We start from the raw sequence: 25,840 nt of genomic DNA, 5'->3' as shown, positions 1-25,840 counted from the left end.
CAGACTTTACTACTGGTACCATTACCCTTTTCTGAAATCTAATACTTTGGAAATAATTTTCAGAACACTGGACATAAAGGGCATGTAAAAAAATCACATAATACTCCACTAAATCTTGTTTATATTTACTTCTTAAATGAAAATCAGTAAGATGAGTATTTATTCAGCTGGTTAGGTTGGGGGTATTGTTTTATGCTTTTCGTTTTTAAGAGCTATGTATAACCAAGTGATTATTCAGTAAAAACTGCTGGATTTTTCAGTCTCATGTCCACCAATGCTATTGAAGCTTGAGACCATCAAACATAGCATTTCTGAGAAGGGTGTTTTTGGCAACAAAGAAATACAGTTATAATATTCAAAAGAGCAACTATGAGTCATTGTAACGAATAGTTGCAAAACTTAAAGCTTTTAGTATGTAACTAGACTTCAGCATCAGTTTCTAGGTTAAGAATGTTTTCCATTCATTCACATTTTGTTTTTAATGGAATCAGAGATTAGCTGTGACATTTTGGGGTCTCCTGAATCAGTTCGTGATCATCTCAAAAGTACTTTTTAAGGCCAGTTTACCATAAAGATAGCAAAGACTGTAGATTTGAAGATTGCAATGGACCAGAATTCCCTTCAGATTTGCAAATTGCTCTTGCACCCCCAGCACCAGCCCTTGCAGAAACAACACCAACATCCATGCTGGCACAGCAGGTGCTTCCAAAGTGTCAGACTGCGGGCGTTTGCACTCCCTGAAGCATGGTCTTGTACAGGCTTGTGGATCCTTACATTGCATTTCAGAACAACAAGAGTGTTTTGCACGCTTATGCACTGTCAAGATAAGAGTCCATGTCCCTTTTACAACAAATGTGCCAAAAATGTTTGCTCACACTTCTCTTACATTCTCCTCTTCATCATCTATTATAACACACTTAATTCTCCTCTTTTTAGGGAGTCTCCATGAATCTGATCCGTACCTTTCAGATACAATAGCGTAAATAAGAGACAGATGCAGACAATAAGCAAGCAAAGAGGATCACGCATCAATAAAACAACATGCTATAAAGAGACAATATACTCCTTCGGGAAGGGGGAATGCTTTTTGGCATGCATTTGTACAGCACCTAGTTCAATGGAGCCCTTTCCTAGAACACGATACAGCAATGAAGATAAGTACTTAGATTCCAAGCAAAAAATACATTTGCATACAAGTTCAAATCTTTCCAGTGCCAGACCCAGAATGGTCCCCTACGGAGTTTCAGCTTTAGGAAGAATTAGATGCCTTGTAGAACTCAAAGTCACAGTGGGTGTCCTCCAGAGGTCAGTATGTTGAGAGGAAACAGCCTGTAAACAACTCAGAGGAACTGGAAGACAACTGATAACCTCAGGTGAAAAAAAGAGAGGCTGGCATCATAGAAAGATGAGGGAATAAGAGGGGTGAAAGAAAAAAAGAAATCAGAATACAGAAACAAGAGGGATTGAGAATTGCTCAGTGTCATTAGTGCATGGAAATTTGAATTTGATGCCAAGAAGAAGAGAAAGTATAGAGGTTCAAAGATCAGGGAATGATAATGAGACACTAAGAAAGATGATTAAATGCTCCCCTGTATCCTAAAGTGTCACTACTAAATTCTTCCCTTCTCCTCACCCACTATTTTTCCACTTACATATACAAATAATTTTCCTTACAGACCTCTGACCCCAGTGCCTTTTCTGCTGTGTCTTCCTACAATCCCCAGGAGCGGTCTCCTACTTCACTCTGGTGAAGCTTGGGCTACAAAGCTCTGCTCTTTGACCCTCAGCTGGGGGCAGAAAACCAGCAGCTCCTCCTTCCTCCAGCTGCCAAATTCCACAAGCTGCTTCTAGTGAGAGAAAGGAAGGAAAATAGCTTGTTATTTCTCCTCCCTTTTCCTTCAGCCCTGTCAGGACAACAGATTGTCCAAGGAAAGAGAACCGATTTCCTGCCAAAGAACCACACATTTGATCACATGTGCTTCTTTTGTGGAGATCAAGCCAGCAGATCAAGCACAGGGTTGGAAAAGGGACTCTCAATATAGAGAGCATCCTCCAAATGCAAATGCAAGCAGCACTATTTGTTGTGCACTGCACTGCTAAACACAAGCTATTACTACATTTTACTACATATTACTACATTATTACCATTAATACAACAACCTTGGACTCAGAACAGGATCATACTAGTATCCTACCGGTTTATGGATTCCAGATCGACTAGCACACTAATTGAGCCCAAAGGACTAATTTATGACAGATAGTTCCTCCTCATTAGTATCTGGCTTTGTTAAAGTAGTACCCCACAACCACAAATAAACACTGGTTCATTACAGCTTGACACCAGTGAAGCAAACCTGAGAAGAGGACGTATGACAGCGTATATACTGTGACTGTTTTATCTGCATATAGCACACCTGTATATGGCCTCAGACAAGCTTCACTGTATCTATAAACAAGCTGTATCACATAAGCGCTGTACTTTTTACTACTATATTTCAAAGCACAGACTGTAGATCAGCATCTGCTGAACTACTCACTGTCAGGATTTCACCCCACAATCCTAAGTAAAATGTTTTGGACAGGAGGACATTTGGACACTTACCCTTCAGCCAAACCATTTCGATCATTTATAAGAGCCTAGTCTTCTGACATGTTGGTTACAACTCTGCTTTGCAGGCCATCCCCATGAGAAAAAGAGATTTTTCATGAGGATCCAGTATCAGATGATGGAAAGGTGTGGGCAGTGAGCCTAGCCATCATTCAGCTCTTGAGTTAAAGAACAGGAAATAACCAAATTGAACAACATCCAAAAATAAATAACACAGGTAATAAGTGAATAACTACTGATACTCCATGCCAAACTCAGTCAAATTATGATTGCTGAACTATGCCTCCATGCTTTAACTGGTACATGTGTTAACAAGCACTGTACTTTTATAGTTCCTGCCATTAAAAATAAATGTATCATTTATTAACACACCTAAAAATATTAACCACCTAAGACGTGTGGTTCAGTAAACTAAACCATCCCATCGGCAACAAGTAAGTTCCTGAAACTTTTGCCTAAACAAGGCATTTTTAATGTACATTTATAGGTATTTTTTTATTAAATGCAAGAAAGCATTAGGTGGAAGGTGACAAGCAGTCTGTGTAGCAGTTTTCTTGGAGTCTGTTTACATTACACTGTAAGATGATACAATTTCTCAACACAAATGCAGTTAGCATCATACAACTCTGCAATCCACAGTTGCCATATCACAAGCCTTTTCAGACCAAGATCTTCATTAGCAATGGTGAGTGCTTAGCAGACTGGATTTTTGTTAGGAGAAGTGAAATCACAGCAGATCGAGGAAACCCACACTTCAGCCAATCCTAAAAATGTGAAGCGTGCACAATTTCCCACACTGTTGGGCTAACCTGCCATAGCGCTGGGCTGCTGACATGACCTTAATGCCAGCTTGTTCGAGTCTTCTTAACTTTCTGATCTCTTCTGCATCTTTCCCCTTGGGTGCTGATGTTTCTTTTGCACTACGTGAAGGAGACTCATCTATGGAGTTTCCTTCATTTTGATTCAAACCTACTTGATTTTTAAGGGAGCTGGCCTCAGGAGCCATGGAGCTCACTTTCTCCTTTTCACACAGTCCTGATGTTTCATTCTGTTCTTCTTCTATGGTTTCAGGGTGGGCTTTGCTATTGAATTATACAAGGTAGTTTAATGTATGCTGTGACTGAAACATACACACTTATTTATTATAAGCACATTCTGTTGATATCAAGATGTCAAAGGATATTCTGATGAATGATCTGGAAAGATAATTATGCTCTTTAATGGAAGTTGCTTCTTAGGCCAAATCAAAAGTGAAATACCAGTTGACAAAACCAGCATGCAGAAACACATAATCACAGCTATATAAACTGTACTAGTGTATAGAATACAACATATTAATAAATTCATTTTAAAAAAACACAGCAAAAATATTACCTATTTTGACTGAATACATCAAACGTTACTTATAAGTATCATTTGTCAGTGAGTAACTGTCCTGAGAACTGAAACAGATCATCCACAACATTTTTGTCCAGCCTTGGGTTTGAGTCAACGTCCATGGTACTTATATTAACCAGCATCTTGTCAAACACAAGCTATATGTTGCACTGTATGGTAAATACTGACATCAAGACAACGATTTTCCACTCACTGCTTTTCTACCACCTTTGCCAATTGCTACAAACAATTTATCGGTACCATCTCAGCAAGAAATTTATTACAGCTTCATACGCATTATGAAAAGAATGAAAATCAGGCAAGTGTTAAAACATCATCACTGAGGAAGGGAGAAGTTGGACAGGCTGGTCTTACCTGAAAGGTCTGTCTCCTAGCGGCGAAGTTGCCGTGCTCCAGCTCTTTCGGTACTCTTCTCGCTCAGCTTTCTTTTTCCGAAGTGGAGCAGGTACATAGAAAGTCTGATTACTCTTGTTCGGGAGGTACTGGTTAAAAGGCACAGCTGATTTGGGTTCACCATGTGAGGTCCGCCTCGCCAACATATCATCTTTTTTCACATCTGGCATCTTTCTGTGTGGCAGGTCAGTTTCCGAGTCACTTCCTCTCCCTAGTGAGGAAGGAGAAAAAAAATCCCTTTTCTTTTCACTTTCATCCAGTTATTTTTTTAAATTATGAATCAGAAAAGACACCACTAAAAAATTACATTTAGCATGCAAGCACCAAAAAATGAGGCCACTTTTACCTGTATTTATATTTTAAAATCAGTCACTGAAGGTAGTAGCCATAATATCTACACAGACAGTATGCATCTTTTTCCATCAACCCTTATTTTCTACCCCTGAAAAACTCATCTTCAGCTACAGGTCACATCAAAAAACTCAGGGTCAGATTAAACCAGACTTGTCAATCACACAGGACAGCTACAGAAGCTTACCCGACTAAAACCCAAATGAATCCTAGTTGTTTTGTTTTGGACTAAGCTTCCTGATATTTACAACCCATTTAAAACACAGAAACTTAGGCAAGACTTTTCCAACTTGAAAACAAAACTCCCAAATGGTAGGACAAATATCTTAAAGAGCATTTGCAGTGGAACTGCCCTCATAGCCATTTTGGAAGCCACTTCATAGACATTCACTAGATTCCCTGCACCATCACAAGCCTTTTTAATTCACAAAGCAGCTATGTAAATAGTTCTCTCCCAGCAGTGTAACATCACCACAGGCCCTGGTTTGATGAGTGAAACGGAGCATATTCAGCCATTTCTCCCACCAGCATTCAAATCTTCTCCAAGCTTTGAGGCGTTGGATGTCTCTGGCCCTTGGCCCCTTTGCAACACTTGCATATGCAATAGCTGTTCCCCTTTTTGGGGTGAGGGGAAGCCACCCAGGTTGTGTCCTCTTGCTAATTCACCACGCTAGTAAATTACTAGCTAATTCATTGAGCTACCTAAGGAACAACTGAAAACAATGAAGTCATAAAAATCACAAGTAGCTTGTGTATAATTCAAAGTGGGGGAAGGAAAAGAGGTCTAAATATGCTAGGAATGTTATTTGCAAAGAGCTTTTGCAACAGATTAAGTTATTCAATGTTTGCTTGGAGAGAGCCGAAGAAGAGTGAAAGGGAACAGTAAGAAAAGACAAGACACAATGGAAATGAGCTAGTTAGGCAAAAATCATAATGCGCTTTTTGCCACAAATCTTTTGCTTGAACAATTTTGGTTAAGAGCATAGGATAACTAGCACCATGACTGGTAACGTAAGTATGTCCAAACAAAAAGTGGAGACACGACCACAGAATCATGGGTGTCTGAGGATAGCTGAAGTTTGAAGAGCTATAGTATCATTAGACTGAGCAGGGCCACAGAGGAGCTAAAAGAACATGAAAAGATCCCTTACTGTTATTTGCTATTCTGTTTACTCTTGACTTTGTTCTGGTGTTTATTTTTTTTATCACATGAAAACCAGTCTTGAACCGGCAGACAGAAATGCTGGAATAGATAACCACAGTAGCAGAGAAAATAGAACAGATTCCTCTCCCTCATTAGTGATGTGCCTACCAGCATCCCCCAGTTGAATACTTCAAAGACAAACAGCTTCTTTAATTATTCATATTTTACTTGTGAAATTATTTTCAGCTCAAATTTGAAAAAAAAAGCTCTTGAAGCCAAAGCACTAAATGGAAGATGCAGCTGTGCTCTACATTTATAACCTTTACTTTGTTGTTTTGCATTTCCAAGTAGAAGCAGCAGCAGCCAGTTTCCACAACCCATAACAAGCAGTTATACACCACAGACACACACAGATCCTTCGTACAAGCATCCATGCACAACTGCCAACCAAGCAGAGGACTTATTCATTCCTGAGTACATTAGCAACTCCACAGGCAGGTCAGTCTGCCATTCTACTGTCTTAAACTGTTCTGCTCAACCATTGGTTGTGTTTGCTTTTGCCAAGGGACGGGGTCTGCACAGGACACCAGAGCAGTTCCTAAACAGTGGGGCTAATCACAGGTGGCATTTGTGAAGGTAATATTACTTACTGCTTCCACCTAAACTAATCATCACCTTAGGATCACTTAAATGATCTCCATTCATTAATTTTTTTTTTTCTAGGAGTGGAAGGAATCATAGTTTTATTTTGCGATCATATTGGGTTTGTAAAGCTCCTATCTGAATAGAGAGAAGTAATGCAAGCAGAACCTTTCCCTCCATCCAGCTTTGCATAAACACTATTTCTATCAAAAACTACATGCAGCTGAGTGAAACACTGGCTGGCTGGGGCCACAGGAAGAGGTTCAACAGAAGAGAGGTCAGCCAAGCTACACCTCACCTGCAACTCTTGGAGGAGACAGCTGTGAAGTTATGGCAGCAGCAAGCAGGGAAAATGGGACATATTAGAAAGGGCTGGCTGGACAAGTCATACGTGTGCACACAGCATCTGCGTGCACTCTGGGTCTGGATATGATTAAAGATTAATGTTTAAGAAAAAGCTCTGTATGCTTGCATCTTATTTTGTGTTTGTTATGGACACAAGAATGTGACAAGACAGTATGTCTTAGCTGTGGTAAACAACCAACCACAAAACCTTACTAATACCTGCTAATACAGCAGAAGTTGATAGGAAGCAGCTACAGGATATATGTAACTGGCTGCCCACCAGCTCCAAGTAGGCAGGGACACTGGACACTCCTCGAGCATCCAGGATGGAGCAACACTTCTTGATTAAGACATGTGAGGTGTTCCTATTTGCCAACACCACACTTTTGTCTCATTTGGGAAGGCAGAAAAATGTTTTGTACTGTGGAGACTGTGCTCTGTTCAGTGTCTGAGGGGGCATGAGGCTGTTTCCGGGAAACAGCCCCAGCACCACAGGCCACTTAGAACAGCAGAGCAGATCTTAGCCCTGCTTTCCCCACAGCTCTTTCATAACTCAGCTGTGATACCAGCTCTCCCTGCCAGCTCTTCAGTTTTAAGGAGTTCCCCATCACCTCAGGAAATTTCGCATGTGTCCGGTTATGATTAGCACCAGTTTCTTTCACACTGCCAAAAGCAGTATGAACATCTGGTTCCTACCAAAAAGTCTTTCTGCCCTTCCTTTTTGTATTAAATAAATAACATTACTAAGGAGAATTGATTCATGTGTGGAACATAACTTCATCTGATGATGAAGTTTGACTGATTCATCCATTCATCAGGAACGTAACCGCGCAGTGGGAGCCTCAATCAAGCTTCCTTTTATTCTGAACCAGAATCCTGCTCACGACAGGTAACCTAAGTGCATGCTCCACACCTATCCCTAGCAAATCCTTCCTCATCCAGCACGCTGTATTCACAAGCCTCTGGAAGCCTCTGGGAATCAGACAAGAAAGGCAAAGAAGCAGCACCCCTTCCGTAAGCCTAGAGCTGCACATCCTCACTCAAAGGTGTACAAAGATGGTCACAGCTCTGATGCTGGGAACCATTCATTTACCCAATTTTCTGAATACCATGAAAACAAATACGACATTTGGTAAAATGTTGTACATCAGACTTCAAAACTCTGTCAAGCATCAGACATTTCCAAGGTATTTCTATGTCATTTATCTGCCCAGGGTTTACTTAGGCAAGTATTTTATTCACTTCAATATTTCCCTTGTTCCTGTGCTTTTATTTCTTGCTCCAGCCTAGTTCATAAGTTAAAATGAGTCTGCATAACATCCTCTTACACCATAACCCAGAAAAGCACTCTTCCCATCATAAAATTACACTGCAATGATGTAACTCATTTTCCAACGCTACGCTATCCTAACTGAGACAGACTTCAAGTAAGTTGTTGGCAAAGTCATCTAAACCTCAGGGAGCACAAATCAGCATTCACAGAGAAATTCTCCCACCAGATTAGCACGATTCAGAGGCTGTGTCCAGCTTCTGAATGGTGCATTTGCTTCAGAAACATTACTTATATGTCATAAGGTTATCCATGTGCCACAGTGACCGGTACTTACCATCGCTGCTCCCTCTGAGCACTACATCTGGAGACGGTGTCTGCTGCGAGCGGGAGCCAAAGGAGTCCAGACTGTCAAAGGAATCATCTCTGCCGTGGCGAGGCGGGGAGAGGGAATCGCTGCGTTCAGAGTCCCAGCAGTCTATATAGCCGCTGTCACGAATGCTGCGCTTTGGGCTCTCAATATCCTCCGTTTCCTACAGGGAAGTACAGCAGGTACCTCTTCACAAAGAAGCCACCGACATGCCCATGAGATCCATTACACATCAGCCAGCAAAGCATCTTCCCAAATACTAAAAATCTCCTCCCCAAAAAAGGGTTTCCTTATTTTCTGCCCCTTCTCCCCTTCAAGACAAATGTGCAAGCTTGCAACAAACCCCAATTTTATGCTGATTAAGAGGAAACCCCGTTCATTAGATTAGTATGATGAACTGAGAAAAAGTTGCAACAGGCAAGTTAATAAACGGATCAAAACTGAAAGTAACCTGAAAGTTGACTTGTCGTCCATAGTCCATAGCACAGGCAAAGGCACTACAATTTTAACATAGTGCCTGCATCAGGTTTAAGTCTGCTGCTTTCCAAAAGATCTCCCCCCTCCCCTTGCCCATCTATTGTAACTGGCCGGGACACCAGCAGACAGCATTTGTTGTTGCTGCTTCAGCTCGGCAAAATAATGAAGCAGTGTGCCCCAGCCTCCCTCTACCTTGAAGAGAAATTCCTGTTATGAAAGAGGGATGTCTTTCTGAAGCAATCAGCAATGAAAAATATGCAAAATGCTTTTCCTGATGCCTCAGAAGAATTCAGTTGTGCTCTTTACTCTTTGCCAGCTCCTGGCTCTGGGGGATATGAAAGCACTTGTAGCTGACCCACATGTTCAGAGCAGGGAGAACAATGGTTGTCTTTGACAGCCCTGTGATTATAAATTCTTTCCAGTGCAAGCAGCACATACTAAAACACTGAAACTCCAGCAGAGGAAAAGGTCAATAGAAGCCATCCTCACCCTTGCATTATAATAAATTCCTTGTTTTAGACAGTGTCTTAACATTAATTACAATCGCACAGGCTGAGAAAAAACAAAAATAAACTACGTTTATTCAAAGATAAATCTGTTTTTTTCTCCCCAGACAGTAAGTAAAGTCAGAGATGTGGGTGCCATTAACAGACTGACATTTTGTGACCCAAAGAGGCTGGAATGTGGGGGTTTTTTTTCTTTCTTTTTTTTCCCCAGAAGCATTTGAATATTAATTAAGAAGCACCCCCTGCTTACCACTAGCTGGAGCACAATGGCTATATGTTGAGCACAGGTCCCACTGTCCCTTACTGCTAAGGTTTTACCTGTTACTAGTACTGCCAATGAGAAGACTAATCAAGAAAAACACAGTACGCTATGCCGGGCCACCTCCCCACAAGAAAGGAGAAGTGATGGAGAGAGGAGAGTCCTGCAGTACACACCAAAGCTTCCATGCTGGAAAAGAGGGAGGCTCGAAGCAAGACTGAGAGATCAGGCCCAACGTCCTGCAGACTTTTCAGGAAGAAGGCTTAATTAGTGCCACTCACTATTACTCTGCCAAAATACCACATTAAGGGCAGCAGCAAAGGTCGCCTAAGGCCAAGCTAAACTGTGGTAATGTCATTAAGTAACCTCACTGCAAATTGAAGTGAAAGTATTTTCTAAAAACAAATAAAATACATCTAACGAAGTCGTAATTGAATCCTATGTAATCTCCTCCCCCAGTCCTGCTTAGTAAACTAAAATACTGATAGAAACACTAGACAACAAAGATCCGTCTCCCTGAAATCTGCATGAGTTACACACATCCAAGAACAAATCTAAAAATCCTACCAAAATCCCGTTTGTGACACGATCCAAAAATCTTTTTAAAAATCCAAATTCCCTAAATCCCCTCATCCCTTCATACCAATCAGCTATTCTCAATCCTCAGGCACACTTCCATTTTCCTAAATTACTGTATTTGAATGACACAGAACTGCTCAGCAGTTACAGGGACTTAAACTTGGGCAAGGAGCCCCATCCTGCATTCACTATCTCCCAGAGTTTGAAAACAGTCCAATTGTGAACTAATGAGTTCTGCAGACACTACTTTCAAAGGCCTGTTGATGTTAATTTTGCATGCTGCTCACCAGGAATTAGGAGGCAGGCACCAGGATGGGATCTTAGACTTCTGTAAACATGTTCTTTACAGCCTTCCCCTTGGCAAAGCTACTCTTCCAGCCCAGTGCCGTCTCACAGACGGGTACTTGTCCTGCCTTGAACAAATGTCATCTCTCAAATGTTATCAGTGGGAAAGTGGTTATCTGCAGGACTGATAACACCGTAACATGACACACAACAGCACATTAGTCTTTCATACTATCTAATTAAAAACACAGTATGTCACTGAGTGGTAGTAAAAGTGTGATTGCCAAATACAAGATGCATTTCTCCAGAAAGTTCCACCCACTAAATATAATCAAAAAGTCATGGATGTTTTGTCATTGGGAATTTCTAGCTTAAAAGTAAAGAAGAATGCGTATCCAAATAGTTAATGAAATTAAAAACAGAGTAGCATGAATAAAATTAGAAATGAATAGCTCTTTCAGTATGAGAAGTAGAAAAAGATGAGTCCGAGACAACTTACATCCAAGCTGCCTTTTGATTTGCTTATTAAAAAAGGAGGGCAGAGAGGATTTATAACAGAAGAACTAAACCAGACTGAATTTATGGTTGATTTAATTATTAAATTCTGGGGAAAAAAATGCCAGTAGAGAATGTGATAAAGTGTCTTTTCATCACTCGAGCACAGCTATAAAGAACATCAGAGTGTTGCACAGCATGATTAACATGTTCTATTTTACAACCAAATCCTCTTCAAATGCAGTAACAGACAAGCCCACAATTGCCAATGGGAAATACTGCAGGGGTACAGAAGTAGGGAGGTGACCTTAAAAGAAGTCGCCAGCAGCCCTCCTACCAGCATCACCTCAACAAGACTTTTCAGGACTGCAAAGCGCTCTGTTTTCACGTTAAAGGAATATATAGCTTTCAGCTTTTATGAGACCTCTACTCTGCTCCCAGCTCCAACATCTGCAACAAATCAAGTCCCAGCCTCTTGCTTTTGTCCTCAACCTGCAGCGTTCTGCACTGCCCAGCCAGGCGCTCCACAGTCATCAGCTCCCCACAGAATGCTGCCTTTTGGCCCCAGCCTACTTTATCCCACAAAAGGGCTCAAAATAGGACCTCCAAAATGCTCTGATGATTAGTTTGATGGGTAAACATCACCTGGAAAAAGAAGAGCCTCGTGCTGTGAGATTAAACATTAAAAAATAAACCATGATACCATGCAGCACTAACATGACAGCAACCTGCACTTTGGGGAATTTTTCTGCGCTAGCTCCCTTGTCTGTCTTTGTTTCACCTTTCAGACTCTTTGCAGTGGGGACTGCTCCTTCCCCGCGTCTTCTGTTTGGCAATAATTCAAGTATTAACTTCATTTCTTTATTGCTTAGGCTCAGTCATATCACTCATGAGTGGCAAAGTCCCGCGTGATTAGCACAGGTCATTTCAAATGAAGACCAAAATAAACCGCTACAGAGAAGCAGGATGTTCTCTTTTCCTCTCCATTTCCACCTGCTTGTTCACAGGAACTGGGCTCACAAACAGGGATTTTACCCATCTAGTTAAGGCTCTCTGGTCACACTAGGGTGTAGGAACTGCTATCAGTCAGCCAAGTATTTCCTCTCCAGTGGCAATCTGGTGCTGGTCCTCTGAGATCCCAGAATGAAGCGCTGCAGCTGGTGCAGATGCAGTAGTACAGAGCTCAAGGAGAGTAAAGAGTCTCCCACGGTCCCCAAACCCTACTGCCTGTGGTGACTTGGTTGTTAAATGAGATGGGGAGGGAGTAGCAGGCACGAAGCTCTCTGTGGGCTGGAGAACATATCTGCACGGCCTTTCCTGAGCAGTATGTCCGACACATGTGATGCTAGCACCAGGTGCTGATGTCTTCTTACATGCCTGCTCCTTGCCCCTTCCATACCCCGTAAATGCATGCTTGGATATCAACGCTAACCATCACTGAGGTTAAGTGTCTCATGTCGAGGTTCAGGGCATGCTGGAGCGTTCAACCAGAAGTCCCCAAACCACCCTACAGCAATCACAACTTTTTCTTTCCAGCAGAGCTCAGCTCATCATAAACCACCAAATATGATTTCAGCGAGAATTTAGAGCTTGGCAAAACACAGATTCATCATAACTATGCCCTTGGTGAAACATAATCTCCTCCTCCTCCCCTTCAGCTTTATTTAGATACTTTGGTTTGATGCTTTATGTCGCAATTGAAAAACAGAAGAGCTGCCCATGAAACTGAATGTTTTAAAGAAGAAAAATCTCTCCTCCTATGAGTCCTGCCACCTTAGTTTTGAGTCTCAGCTCTTCTAGCTGAAACTCTGTGTCATAAATGAAAATAATTCAAACCAAAACATATGAAGATGACAGAGCCATGTGACAATTCTAAAGCCCTGTTTTGACATCATGTGCTGCATCACTGATATCACCACAAAGCTGGCTGCTTTGATTCATGTTCATACCAGAAACATTTTCGAAGAAGATAGGGGTTTACCAAGTAATTTGTACTCCAGACCCCCACTTCTCTCATATTTAGCAACAAACAGGTTATTTATGGGAGTAATAATTCGAATGAAATTTCCATTCCCAAAACATAACAAAAAGATACCTTTCTCATTTGTGCCAGCAAACCTTCAAACTCCTTCAGGTTCAGGGTTGATCCACTATATGACGTGCAGCTGTTTGCCGCTTTCCCTAGCCAATAAATGGTGACTAATACCTGCAGAAGTTAATAAGAATTAATTGAAGCCATCTACACACTTAGCTAAATTTACATCCCTTCAGCATCTCTCATTTATTCTAAACTGCACAGCAGCACAAGATTTTGTTATAAATCAGAATTGAAAGGGAAATGTCTGTCAATGGTTAAAAATAAATATGGTGGGTAACTATGAAAATGTAAACAGTCCTACAGAATACATAAGTTAACACATTATCTTCCTGGTATTTTTATAAGAAAATGAAACTGTCATGTCTGCCTAGAAAATAAACACCAAAAATAAATCTGAATAGAAAAACCAGACAAGATATTTGAAACTGTACAGAAGACACACTTATAAATGTATCTGTTTGTAAATCCAATAGGAAAAAAAGTCCCTAAAAAGTACTAATACTAGTGGTCACTAATTAAAACCGTTAAGACTAATGGAATAAATAAAACATCTGAAATGTGTGCCTGCCTATTTCAAGGACAGAAAAGGTAGTTCCATTTTTAATCATCTTCAAGTAATTAACCAGACAACACAGGAACATTTACTTCCAGGCTTCTGCTAGCTTAAGAAATGCTTAGCCCAAGATTAATCAAAAGCCATGAGCATCTGGTTGTTTCTATCAGACTAAAGCGGAAAGAGTTAGTGGTTTCATTCAAGTTCTGACTTGATGTCTCTCCGTAACTCAAGTCACTTCAAAACTAGTGTGGAAAAAAAGCCAAGAATTGCTCTTGCAAATGTTTATATACCCTCTATACTCCTTTAGGCAGCAAAGAAATCTGATCTGACACTGCTGGTGCTGCACTTGTTTTAGGAAAGGAGAAATTAAGATGCTCAGGATGGTCAAATCCAACACCTTCAAAACTGGTGATGTTTATATCATGCAGGGAAAGCAAACAGTCCTCTGCAGTCACATATGTCTCCACTTAAAGCAATGTCTTTAATGGTACCTGTGCAGCAGCAATTTGGACTGGAAACTGATCATCAAAGGCAATTCAGTTCAGTGTTTTGCACTGGTTAAAAATGCCAAACCATCACCTCAGAACTTAGGCCTTTTTCTCATTTAATGCTCATTATTTTGGCATATTCCGTGACACTGCAAAGTATTTAACTGCAGAAAAAACAGGAAGTATTTTCATGTGGAAAAGATGTGCAACCAATAACAAATAATAGTTGCCGTTAGCTGTCTTTTTCAAAAAAGTTAAATAAACTGAAATATAGTACTTTATGTTTTGACAGGACAGGGCCATAAAATTCATACTATATAGTGAACTAAGGAAAATAGGACTAGCAGAAATCCCACGGAGGCGCTGGGGACAGACATCTCTGTCAGACTCTTCTTTCCTAAAACATCCACCCACATTCCTTCGGTGCCTCCTCCTCAGTCACATATGCTAGACTTCTGATTAGCCTTTTCTCATCAACTTTCTCTAACATCCCCATTTTTCATTTAAGTGTGATGTCCAAAATCACACACAGCACTCCAGCTGAGGCCCTGCCAGAAAAGGATACAGCACATGTTTATAAACAGGGGGTCTGTATGACAACTGTGGTGCATATGTAAAATATATTATATTTTATATATATAGTTTATATTTTCCTTTAGTTTATAAATAATATCCATGCCATGACATAACTGAATAACATTTTTAATAAAGTTCAGAAATTTTCCCCTTGTTTTTAAAATTACATCGAAATTGATACTACTGTGCTGAGGGAAAGGAGGTGCTTTCGCCAATGCTGATTTTTTTGTCTTGAAACAACCTTTATCTGAGCTGTTTTCCTTCAACCAGCACTACTCAACAAATTTATGTAAAAAATTCTTACAGTACATGTTCTCAAGTTAAGTGAAAACACTTGGAAATACAGTATTCCTAGCAACCAGGAAACTGTCCAATTCATTTTGCCATTCAGTTCTCTGATGAAGGTTGTGGTATTTTTATTTATTTCTGCTAGCATTTGATCACTTTCTCTCTTCTTCCTTTCTTCATCCACTTTTTTTTTTTTCCCCCAAATAATGTCACATTTGCAAGCAATTCTGACTGGCTGCCGGCCGAGGTTGCAGGATCACGCACCTGGAAAGCATATATTGCCTACAAGCACACTATGGAGGATACTTTTGAAACTTTACCTTTAAACCAATACATCTGTACAAAGATATTTAGCCAGTGCTAATATGCCAAAGCTGAACTCCTCCCCTACAGCTTTGTGTGCTGGATGCAGAAGATATTACTCTAAAGATGATGGGAAAGACAGGATGAAATAATCTGGGGGGGGGGTGGTGTTGGTGGTTTTTATTATTTTTTACCTGCAGTCATGATTACTGGCTTGCAAAGTTATTAGGAGAAGTCTTGGCATTTCCTAGCCATTTACAGGGATGTCAGCCAAATATAAAATTGAATTTATAGCAGTTTACAGCTGACTAAGGACAGACAGCTTGCTAGGCTTTAGGAGAGTAACTAACTATGAGACCAGCAAAGTTTAGCCATTTTCTTTTCCACTTAAAAATTACAGGATCCATTACCACTGCCGTTAGTTTAAACTAACAAGAAATTGAAGTTAAATGGAATTAGCCTTTCTGGGGAAACACTCATTTATTTGGAAGAACAACGAGAAAGCTAGCAAATCAGATAGTAAAGACTTGCATCCAGATCTAAAGATCATTTTGATTCATTTTAAATGCTTTGTTCAAACATACTTTATGCCTATATATTTATGAAAGGCTACAAAAGCGTAACTTCGTGGTCGAGTCAGACCGTTCCCAGTGAAAACCACAATGGACAGCACAGAGATCGCATTATTTATCCCTTATCTAAGAAAAGACAAACATTCTTCATATTATTTCTGTTGTAAGGCTCCTCTGCCATACCATCTCTACCTAAATTTCCAGTAGAACCTGGTTAGTTTTGTACACAGAACAACTTTTCAGCAATACTCATCTGTACTCAGTTTTTACTGACATAATTATTGCTCAGGCCAAATACAGGATTAACCAGACAAAAGAAAAAAAAAAAACCCCAAACCCCAAAAAAACCCTCCAAGTGATGTACTTACATTTTTCAGCTTCCTACTATAGTCAATGTTCCTGGTTGCACACACACACACAAAAAGAGGAAAAAAAAAATTAATCAGAAAGCAGGCACACTTTCCAAGAGCATGTATGCAGCAGATCACATTTTCCCTAACAAAAGCCTGCAGAACGCTCCTGCTGGCTGGAAACAGATGAAAGCTAAGAAGATGTAGTTCACACATTCATTTATTCATAACATGGGAGTATTTTGTCACCATTACTTCAATCATTAAATTAGAATTCTGGAGGTACAAAAAGAAAATGCATTTATAACAGTCCCCCAGTAAAGTAGGACAGTGCCGAAAATATTTCCCTAAAACAGAGTTGCCGATTTCTTCAAAAAAGAAGACGAAAGTCCTCACTGCTAAAATGCGTCCTGCAGTAATCCAACAGTCAGGTTCTGCTCTGTGATAAATCATGCAACCCATACAGATTCTGGAAGCAACTGAACATGCATAGGAGCCTGAGGAAATCATCACCAAACGTTAAGGAAATAGAGCAGGTGCTTCTGTGGAAACAAGCATCACAAAGAACAAAGTAGATGGGTGAAGTAACAAAGATCCTGCCAGCTACAACAAAGCCTGCTGTGGAAAACGTATTTATTTTTTGAATGTATATTCAAGCACTCAGACTGAACATTGGCATCCTTCTCAATTTTTTATTCACCAATGTTCATCAAAGGGTGGAAATTTTATGTGAGAAACAACAAAGCACTAAGTTTGTGCAAACATAAACAACATTTCAAAATTCAGCAAAGAAACCACTAAAAAAGAATGGAGGAAATGTGCATCACATTCAGGTGCTGAAAAATAAATAAGATTACTTCAGATTTAGAAAAGATTGTCTCCCGATTATTTATAACGGAATTGCCTTCTACTATAACAGTAAGTTCACTCCAGCATTAAAGGTTACCTGACCAAAACAAAAATAAATGTACTTAAATCTGTGAGAACAACAAAAGCCCAAATACAGGCAATGCTAAAACAAAGTATTTTTGATAACATCTTTTTTAAGCCAGAATTTTATCCACCAATACCCCCATACTAAGAAAAATAAAACAGTCCTATTTTTTTTCTTAACAAAATAGCAGTGGAAAAGAGTCTTGTTTAACAAGTCAGGAAGAAATTCTTTACAGCATTAGCTCATAACTTTTATAAGCTGAATGATCCAAAAAAAATAGATCTAATGCATACCTCAACTAACTTCTATATGAAAAAAACTGGTTAAAAATATCATTATCTTAATCATGTGCAATAATGTCATATTCGTCCTTTACCACAGAACAAATACCTCTTTTACCATGTTTAAAAAATAATCCAGAAGTCTTCAAAGAGGGGAAAAAAAAAATCACCTTCATGCTTTGGGAATTAGCTAGCAGAAGACAGTCTTGAACATAGTTCTCTACAACAGTCATGGACTTGGCTTGTACACCTCAACTCAGTTACTCAGCGTGAACTTGGACAGCGCTAGGAAAACATTTGGCTCATTTCCACAGCTGCTTTCTCTGAAGAGTTGATGGGGGAAAAAAATCCATGCCAGTGAGACACTTCACATCCATCTAGCATCATATTCAGCAGAAGGCCAAGCCAGCTCCGCAGAGTTTATTACTCCTGGTTTAACTTGCTTATGTGCTGGACAGCTCTCCTTGGAGCTCCATGCTCGTCCCAGCCTTCAACCTGCCTCCTCCGAGATATTCCACCATCCTCAACCCAAAAAGATCAAGCTTCTTATCAGAAAGACTCTTTCTCTCTGGTTTCATATGGAGATTACGGTTTTGTATGGAGATTAGGGATTGTTCTGCGACTCTCTTCAGCCACTCACTGTCATGATTTTACAGGACGTCATAAGAACCTCTTTCATTGCAATATTACCAGATTTAGAAGAAGTAAGTTACATAGACCCCTCTCACTGGTATGTACAGGCGAGAAGAACCTCATATTAGAGCCAGAAACTTGGAAAGAAGCAAAAAGTGGGATATTATTCCTTAAAACAAGGCAAGTGGCCAATTCGATTTTCAGAACCTTTGAATTTTCCCAGACAATGCCTGAACACCATGAAAACTTGCCCAACTTCCACTGCCAGAAGGGAAAAAAAAATAGAATGCCGCTGAAATTTAGTAAATTGTTTCCATATACTTTTCTAAAATGGGTATGTCTGACCAGGATTTCATTAGTGATCTTTTTGGCCAAATGAAACAAGGACATTCAATGAACTCAGCAGCATTTGCTTGTCTGTAGAGTAATAACTTTTTAATATTACACATGATAGACCCAAAATTTTCAAGAAAACTTCTAAATAACAGCAATTACAAATTTTATTGATTTTATGAAAGTGCGGGGTGCTCTTGCTCTCGGTGGGTAGGGAGCTTGATTACCATTAATATAAACAAGCGAAAAATACAGTCTGATTGCTTCTGTTCCTCTAGTCAATGATGAAAAAAAATCTTCCCTGAAAGGGACAACAGTTTCTATTTATGACTTCAGTCTATGACTATATGGACTTTCATTCAAGCCTGCTCTGTGTGACCTTAGGCAAGTCAGTAATTCTTTCTGTGCCAGTTTCACATCTATATTTTTAATCACTTTGTGGGGTGAAACGCTGAAAATACAAGTATTGGAGTCTAAGCACCTAGTACTCTTTGCAGTGAGGGATGTGCACATACCAGGGCTAAAAGGCTGCCGATTAAAAGAAGATTTAAAAAAAATCACTTCGCCTCCGCAAAAAAACATGGATTAGTTATTAGGAAGGAGAACCTCTTAATATGTGTGTGGTAGTAGGTGTGTGACTTTGGTGAAAAAGTATCTAAACTGTGGCATTTCCAGTCCACACAGTTCACACACAGACATTCTCAGCCCAAGTATCATGTCCCAGCCTACCGCTCTTGTTAGGAAATAAACAGACTGTGCTCACGTCTGCACCTTGTAGAGTTTGAGAAACCTATAAATTTCCTATAATGCATCTTCAAAACAGTTTAATCCGAAATAACAGAGCTGTGATTTTTCTCCCCAGCCTACATAGTTCATTAGTTGGACAGACAAAAAAGAATGCCATCAATTTAGACTCAGGAAAACCCCTAAATCCCACAGAATCTCATTGCCTAACTAAAACAGTATTCTAAAAGAGCTGTGGTTGATCTCTCTGGGAAAAATAACAGCCCTTAGAGAAAGCCTGTTGAAGAGAACAATGTATTCTTCCCAGCGCTGAAGGTTTCCCAAACCTCAGCTTCCTATTTGCTTTATACAAATGACAGTTTCATAGCCTTTTGCTCATCCTTAAATATTTACTATTGCATCACATGCGTCTGAGGTTGTAACATACTAATCACAAACTGCTGTTGTACTTACTTGATGGTCACTCTGTTTGATGTGTCCTGCAGATCACCAGGATCAAAAAGCTGAGATTCTTTAAGTCCCAGCTCTTTGCAGCCTCTTAAGAATAAGATGATATTATCCTGAAAAGAGACAAAACAAACAAAAAAAGCTTTTAACTCTTCATCATTGAAAAAAATAACCCTACGGAACCAATCTCTCCCTAACAGCTCACAAATAGTGATATCATCAGCTAGATGAAGAACCAAAGACATTTCCAGTCACATAATTTAAGAAGTCAGTATACGTTTTGTTTGAAAACCAGATAAATATGAAACTTTTTTTTTTTAAAGATATGTAACCGCAACAAGCTTGTTGACTTCTCTCTTTCCAAACCCAAATGTTGGCAACTTCTTTAACTGAAAAAACCCTGCTAATTTCCCCACCTACTGCTTGTAGACTGCCAACACAACTTCAGCATGTTACAGGGCAGAAAAGGCTGGATTTCTGAAGGGATCAGTAAGGGTAGATATGAAACAGCCCACCACCATTTAAACAAGTAGTTTGTTCAGAAAACATTTTGCATGTCGGTACGAACAAGCCATTTACTCCTAGTTAACACAACTGGTCTCTTGCCTCTCCAACCTTAAGCAGCCAGAAGCCACTGGGAAAAGAGGTAGGTGCCTTCTCCCCAAATAAAATGCTTGAAGCTACACTTTATGTGACCACTGTCTGGAAGAAGAAACAACACCAATTTTGTAACACTTTTCATGGAGAATTTACACTTTTCAGAGTGTAAAAAATAAAAATCAGCAACTAAGAGAAATTAAGCACAAACTAATACAAGCCTCTATCAAACCAAACACGAGTGATGACACATGGGTTTGCACCGAGGGGATTATATCTGTATGTGTGCACAGACATTTAATATATGTTTTATACTTACTTACACATATGCATGGACACCACCCCTCTTTTACAGAACCAGTGAATCCTTCTTATACAGATAAATCTTGAAGGTCAGTAGAGGACACATCTTCAGATATACACATTGCTAGATCAGCAACTGCAATGGTAGATGTGTGCACAAGCAAAGATATAACGTAGAGCTTGATATTCTCTGAGGCCTCTCATCTCAAACCTCCCACTGGAGGTAAGGTGCCACATGAAGAGTTAGAGAGGAGCAGAACCACAGCATGTGGCAGAGACCTTCCATTTTTGTAAAAACTGGGAAGCAGAGGAGCCTGGGCAGCATCAGCTCTTGCCCACCCCGGGTGAGAGAGCAGGATTGGTGAGGAGGGCTCTCCCCACATCTGCTCCCAGGCCTTTGTTTGGGTGGCACGGCCATAGCTCGGCGAGAGCAGCCCTGTTTATTCTGCTGGGGCGCAGCGATGAGCATGCTAATCGCTGCGGCTCTCTGCATGCCAACGCTCTCGCACACAAAGCTCGCTGTCACCAGCCACACCACAAAAAAATAGGGACTTGGAAATTTAGAGGAGTCCAAATCTCCCTGACTGAAACTTAACAGTTCTGGAGGGGAGCCAGGGGGAAAGGAACAGCAGTCGAGACAGCAGAGAGCCCATAACCCAGAGAGACAGCATCATTCATGACATGAAGAGATGCTTGTAAAATTCCCCATCTGGCTTATTGTTTGCATTATAATTTTTCCAACTGCAACGTGAGTTAACTCTTGTGTTTAGCCTTTGATGGAGGACAGTTCTGGTCAATTCCAAATGGTGGGTGGAACGATGTGTAAATCTAATAAAAATGCAAAAGCTTTAAAAAAAAAAAGTTCCTAACAATATTTCCTAACAAAAATATACAGGACACAGTAACCTAATAGATTTAGAAAACCATCGAAGCGGGGGGAACTCTGGGGATAACTAATTGCACCCATCTCTATGCCAGAAGTTCACATCCAAGTTATGATAAGCAGTAACAAAAATATCAGCCATTTGGCAGCCATGTAGTTTGGAAACTCGGTTCTTCTGTTGATGAACAAATGCCCACTTCTCAAAAAAAACAGTGTCACAACCCTATGCCTGTTTTTGTACATGCTTTTATTTTGATGGTCATCATAAAAATAACATTTGCCAACAGTCACTAACACCATCACCCAAACAATTCCTCAGAAAGCTGGTATCTTGTATGGGCACGAATAACGATGCATGCCAACAAGATGCAATCAGTGAGCACTGAAAGAAGTTTTTGCTTTTGTTAACAAATCTCATAGGTTTTATTTCCCAATGGTCCTAAATATGGCAGTTTGTTTAAAAGGATTAAAAAAAAAACCCAAAAACAAACAAATTGGTTTCAAGTGACAGCCATTCAGGTAAACCCGCCTAGGCTGCCTATCTCCAAGCCAAAATGTATCTCATACTACTGCAAAACTAAACTTTTCCTGGTTTGCTCCAGTCCAGTTGAAATTCGTATTTGTTAGTTCTATGAAGACACTGGAGAACAACACTCCTAAGCCACTAAAAGGAGAAAGGAGTCTTATCATTAAGACCCAGCTCCCAGCAAAGCTTTCTCTCAGGATTAGGACACCTTGCATTGGCCAAATGCTAGTTGCTTCAGTTCTCAGAAAATTTTGCTTACGTTTTTTTGAGAGAAATTACAGTTCCATACCTGTTTGCTGTAACTACTCATTTTTTGTAGTCACCTATTCTAAAGTGCCACTCCTTTGCTGCTATGAAAAAACTCAAAAAAAAAAAGTTTACAAGCAGCAATATATATAAAACATGCTTACCTTAAATAAGGGACTGAAAACACCCACCTAACGTGCATGTCCTGCTCCTTACAACTTGGCAGAGTTAAATAGGTCACGCAAATGGGTCACACTGCAATGGCAAGGATCGCAGCGTGGCCAGCTGCCGTGCCTCAGCTAACGGGGCAGTATCTTTTACAGCGGTCTCAAGAGACACATGGTCAGAATTCAGTCCCTCTGGCAGCCCCTACAAGGCACTAACATGCAATTTTCTCAATACATTAAAGGGAGATGATATTGCCTTTCTCTGAGCAGTTACTTGCTGCAGTTGCAGAACTGGAATAGATGGAGGATAGGTCGCTTGGTCAGCACGTCATTTCCTACAGCCCCAGAGGACCTGCAACTGTCTCCTGCTGGCTCCTCTCGGTTTCAGTCCACACAACTACTAAATCAGAAGTCTTCTTCTGGGTTTTTTCCCCTCGTACACCCAGAAAAAGAGCAAGCTTACAGATTACAGTCTAAATTTATTTTGCAAATTTTATCTATTTTTTAATCTAGAAAACTATATATTTATAGATATCTGTATTATCTATAAAACTACAATCCATAGATATCTATAAAGTTTCACCTATGCTTTATCTATAAAATGACATAAACTCTAAACAGGCTGGTTACAGAAGACAAATGCTTCAGCGTGGTGACAGAGGACACAAGCACAGGATACACTGATAGGTTAAACCCCAACCCTTTTCTGCTTGCCTACGCAGAGTCCTGACAGTTACTCTTAGATCAGCACTATAAGCAATGCTGGTTACTTGTAAGTACTAGAAATGCAAGAATTATTAATGTAAATGTTTTGCTATACTGAATTTCAGAATCAAAAAGTTAACCAACACACCAAACATTACAAACTCTTGGGCAAAGCCAGCCATGAGCCAGCAAGAAGGGCCAGGGAGGAGCAGGGACGGACAAACACAGGTGTGGGGCACTGATTCCCTGAGAACTGAGTCAGAAGGATGCATGGGAAGGAAGGGAAGCTGCTCCTGCTCTCACAACTGCATTTCAACACTGCCATCTTTTCATCCTTTCTGGTGTGTAACCTGACAGACTCACCACTACAAAATCACTTTGCCAGGACAACCACCTGCAGGTAATGCAGAGAGAATGGGAGGCAGAGGGGTTACACCTTGATGAAGGTGGAAGGAGGGAGGAAGAAATAACGTGCTGCTCCCTTGTAACATTTTGGGGGTTTTTTTTCTGTTTTTAAAAGACTGATAACCCATGCGTTATAAATATGAAAAACTGTTCACTGTATAGCATTAAGTCATTTTCCCCACACACGAAATGGAGCACAAAATCCTGAATCCTGTAAAAAACCACACCGAAATTGGCAGTTGTGCGGGACAGACACCCTGGAAAGCCACTGCAAATTCACACAGTAGCACTGCCAACACACAAGACAGTTCAAGCTAGCGAGAATCAAATATTCACAGCAGGCAAATTCTCTCCATAGGATCTGCTGATCAGATGCAATGGCAAACAGCTTGAATTTGGCCCACTTCCATTCCTTTCATCTGCCACAATAGTATACAAAATATTCTCACTGTATTTGCGCTGCAAATCGGACCAGCGGCTTATCACCGTGGAACCATCATTTGTCAGATGTGCTACTGCATGGCCTGGATGAGATATACAGATAAACTCGGGGAAAACAAAAGCAAGCCAAGCTGTATGTCTGCACAGAACGCCGAATAAAATGCCAAGTGCGTGCCACTTCTGCGAGTTGGAGATATTATTAGTTGCCAGCAGCACCGCACTGTTTTGCAGGACAGCTGCAGACAAACAGGTGGCCTTTTTCATTTCTGGAATGCTGAAATTTTCCCTGTTCCAGAATAAATTGGAAGATTTCTAAATATACATATATATATATATATATTATTTTTTTTTCCAAACTGCTTTTGTGAGCAATTTCCAATACAGACTCTCAAAAGCCTTTTGTTTACTCTCTCAACGTTTCTTCCCAATTCCCTCATTTTTCCATTTTATAGAAATAATTAGTGGTGATAAGTTATTTATATAAAAGCAATGGATCTTGACTGATTCACAAGCAGATGGAAAGGAAACATTGAAATATCCAGTTCAAGTCCACCAGGAAAGAAGTTTTATGAGAAAGACTGGGGACTTTTCATATATATATAAATACACACACACACACACACACATATATGTTTTACTATTTATCCAATATGCTTTACTGTATATGTTTTACTCTACATATACGTTTTACTGTTTATACAGTATGCTTTACTGTATATACAGTAAAACTACACTTCACAAAACACTGTCTTCTCTGGCAGATTCCAAACCTACTGCTTTGGAAGGAACTCGATCGTAGTCAGGACACAGTCCCTTAGAAATTTAGGATGCTTAATCTCCAGAAGGGGAAGGATGACAGCACGCCACGACTGAAGGCAAGCCCCACCAGAAGAGGAAGGGGAGACAGGGCTGCACGCACCCCAAAGGCATCCTGGCACGCAACAGCCTCGCCTAACGAAAATTAAACCCCGCAGGGGGAAAACCAGAAGGAGAGCGAGCCCGGCACCAGGGAGGGAAAGCAGGACTTACCCGCCCGTCAGCCTGACCCGGTCCTCGCCTCCCGAAGCGCAACGAACCTGCGGAGCGGCAGGAGCCAGAGCCGCCCGCCGCGGCCGGGAGCCGCACAGCTGCCGCCGGCGGGGGCTGCAAACCCCCAAACTCCACCCACCGTCCCGTCCCGTCCCGTCCCCCCTCCCCGGAGCTGCAGAGCGGGCAGCGCGGCCCCGACACCACCCCGACACCGAGAGAGGCGCCAGGGCCGCCGCCCGGCGGGGGCTGCCCTCCCGCCTCCCTTCCCGGCACCCCCGCGGGCGGAAGGCAGCCGAAGGGCAAGGGAGGAAAATTACCGCCGCGCCTGGAAGCGTGTGAGCCCCTAGGGCAAGAAGTAGGCCCAGAGAATAAAGACAGAGATGACGAGACTAAAACGGCAGGAATAACGCCCGCGGGCGGGAGGTGAAACCGCACCGCTCCGAAGGCAGGGCGGCGGGAATGGCGGCGGGAGAAGGGCCCGGCTTGCCGGGAGCACCAGCAGGCCGCAACGCCTGACGAGCACTCCCTGCGAGAGCTCGGCACCAGCAGGCCGCAACACCTGACGAGCAGTCCCTGCGAGAGCTCGGCAGAGAAGACGGCGAAGACCGCCTCTGCACACAAAGCCAAGCCTTTTTCTGCTGCTTCGTGGGCAATCAACAAAGAAAAGATGTGTCTCCTCAAACAACAGCCCCACGCCCATAACAAAAAGGCAAAAAACACCTTAAAAATTCTGTAGGGAAAATGGGTCTGTTGGGGCCATGCTGCAACTACACAAAACACACCAGAAACCCCAAAGGTGGCTCTAAGCGATCT

At 41.1% G+C, this 25,840-nt stretch overlaps 1 protein-coding gene across 9 annotated transcripts in view; it reads right to left on the bottom strand.

The window, feature by feature from the left end:
• The window catches only part of LIMCH1 (LIM and calponin homology domains 1), a 181,921-nt gene that overhangs the window by 55,937 nt on the left and 100,144 nt on the right, over positions 1 to 25,840 (bottom strand). For 5 of the 9 annotated variants that reach the window (XM_030007793.1, XM_030007801.1, XM_030007812.1 and 2 more), the window contains 6 exons: positions 19,732 to 19,838; positions 16,372 to 16,402; positions 13,218 to 13,328; positions 8,489 to 8,684; positions 4,361 to 4,610; positions 3,418 to 3,690 (listed from right to left, as the gene is read on the bottom strand). In XM_030007793.1, the coding sequence (XP_029863653.1) occupies positions 3,418 to 3,690; positions 4,361 to 4,610; positions 8,489 to 8,684; positions 13,218 to 13,328; positions 16,372 to 16,402; positions 19,732 to 19,838 (968 nt within the window). Of the gene's footprint in view, positions 1 to 3,417; positions 3,691 to 4,360; positions 4,611 to 8,488; positions 8,685 to 8,972; positions 9,290 to 13,217; positions 13,329 to 16,371; positions 16,403 to 19,731; positions 19,839 to 25,027; positions 25,149 to 25,840 lie in introns of those variants that run through there. The other 4 variants (XM_030007840.2, XM_030007871.1, XM_030007861.1 and 1 more) reach the window with 4 other exon arrangements.

The sequence above is a fragment of the Aquila chrysaetos genome, chromosome 1 (assembly GCF_900496995.4).
Source record: "Aquila chrysaetos chrysaetos chromosome 1, bAquChr1.4, whole genome shotgun sequence".
NCBI classification, from domain to species: Eukaryota; Metazoa; Chordata; class Aves; order Accipitriformes; family Accipitridae; genus Aquila; species Aquila chrysaetos.
Note: the sequence above shows the minus strand (reverse complement) of the source record. Positions and strands in the feature narration are given on the sequence as shown.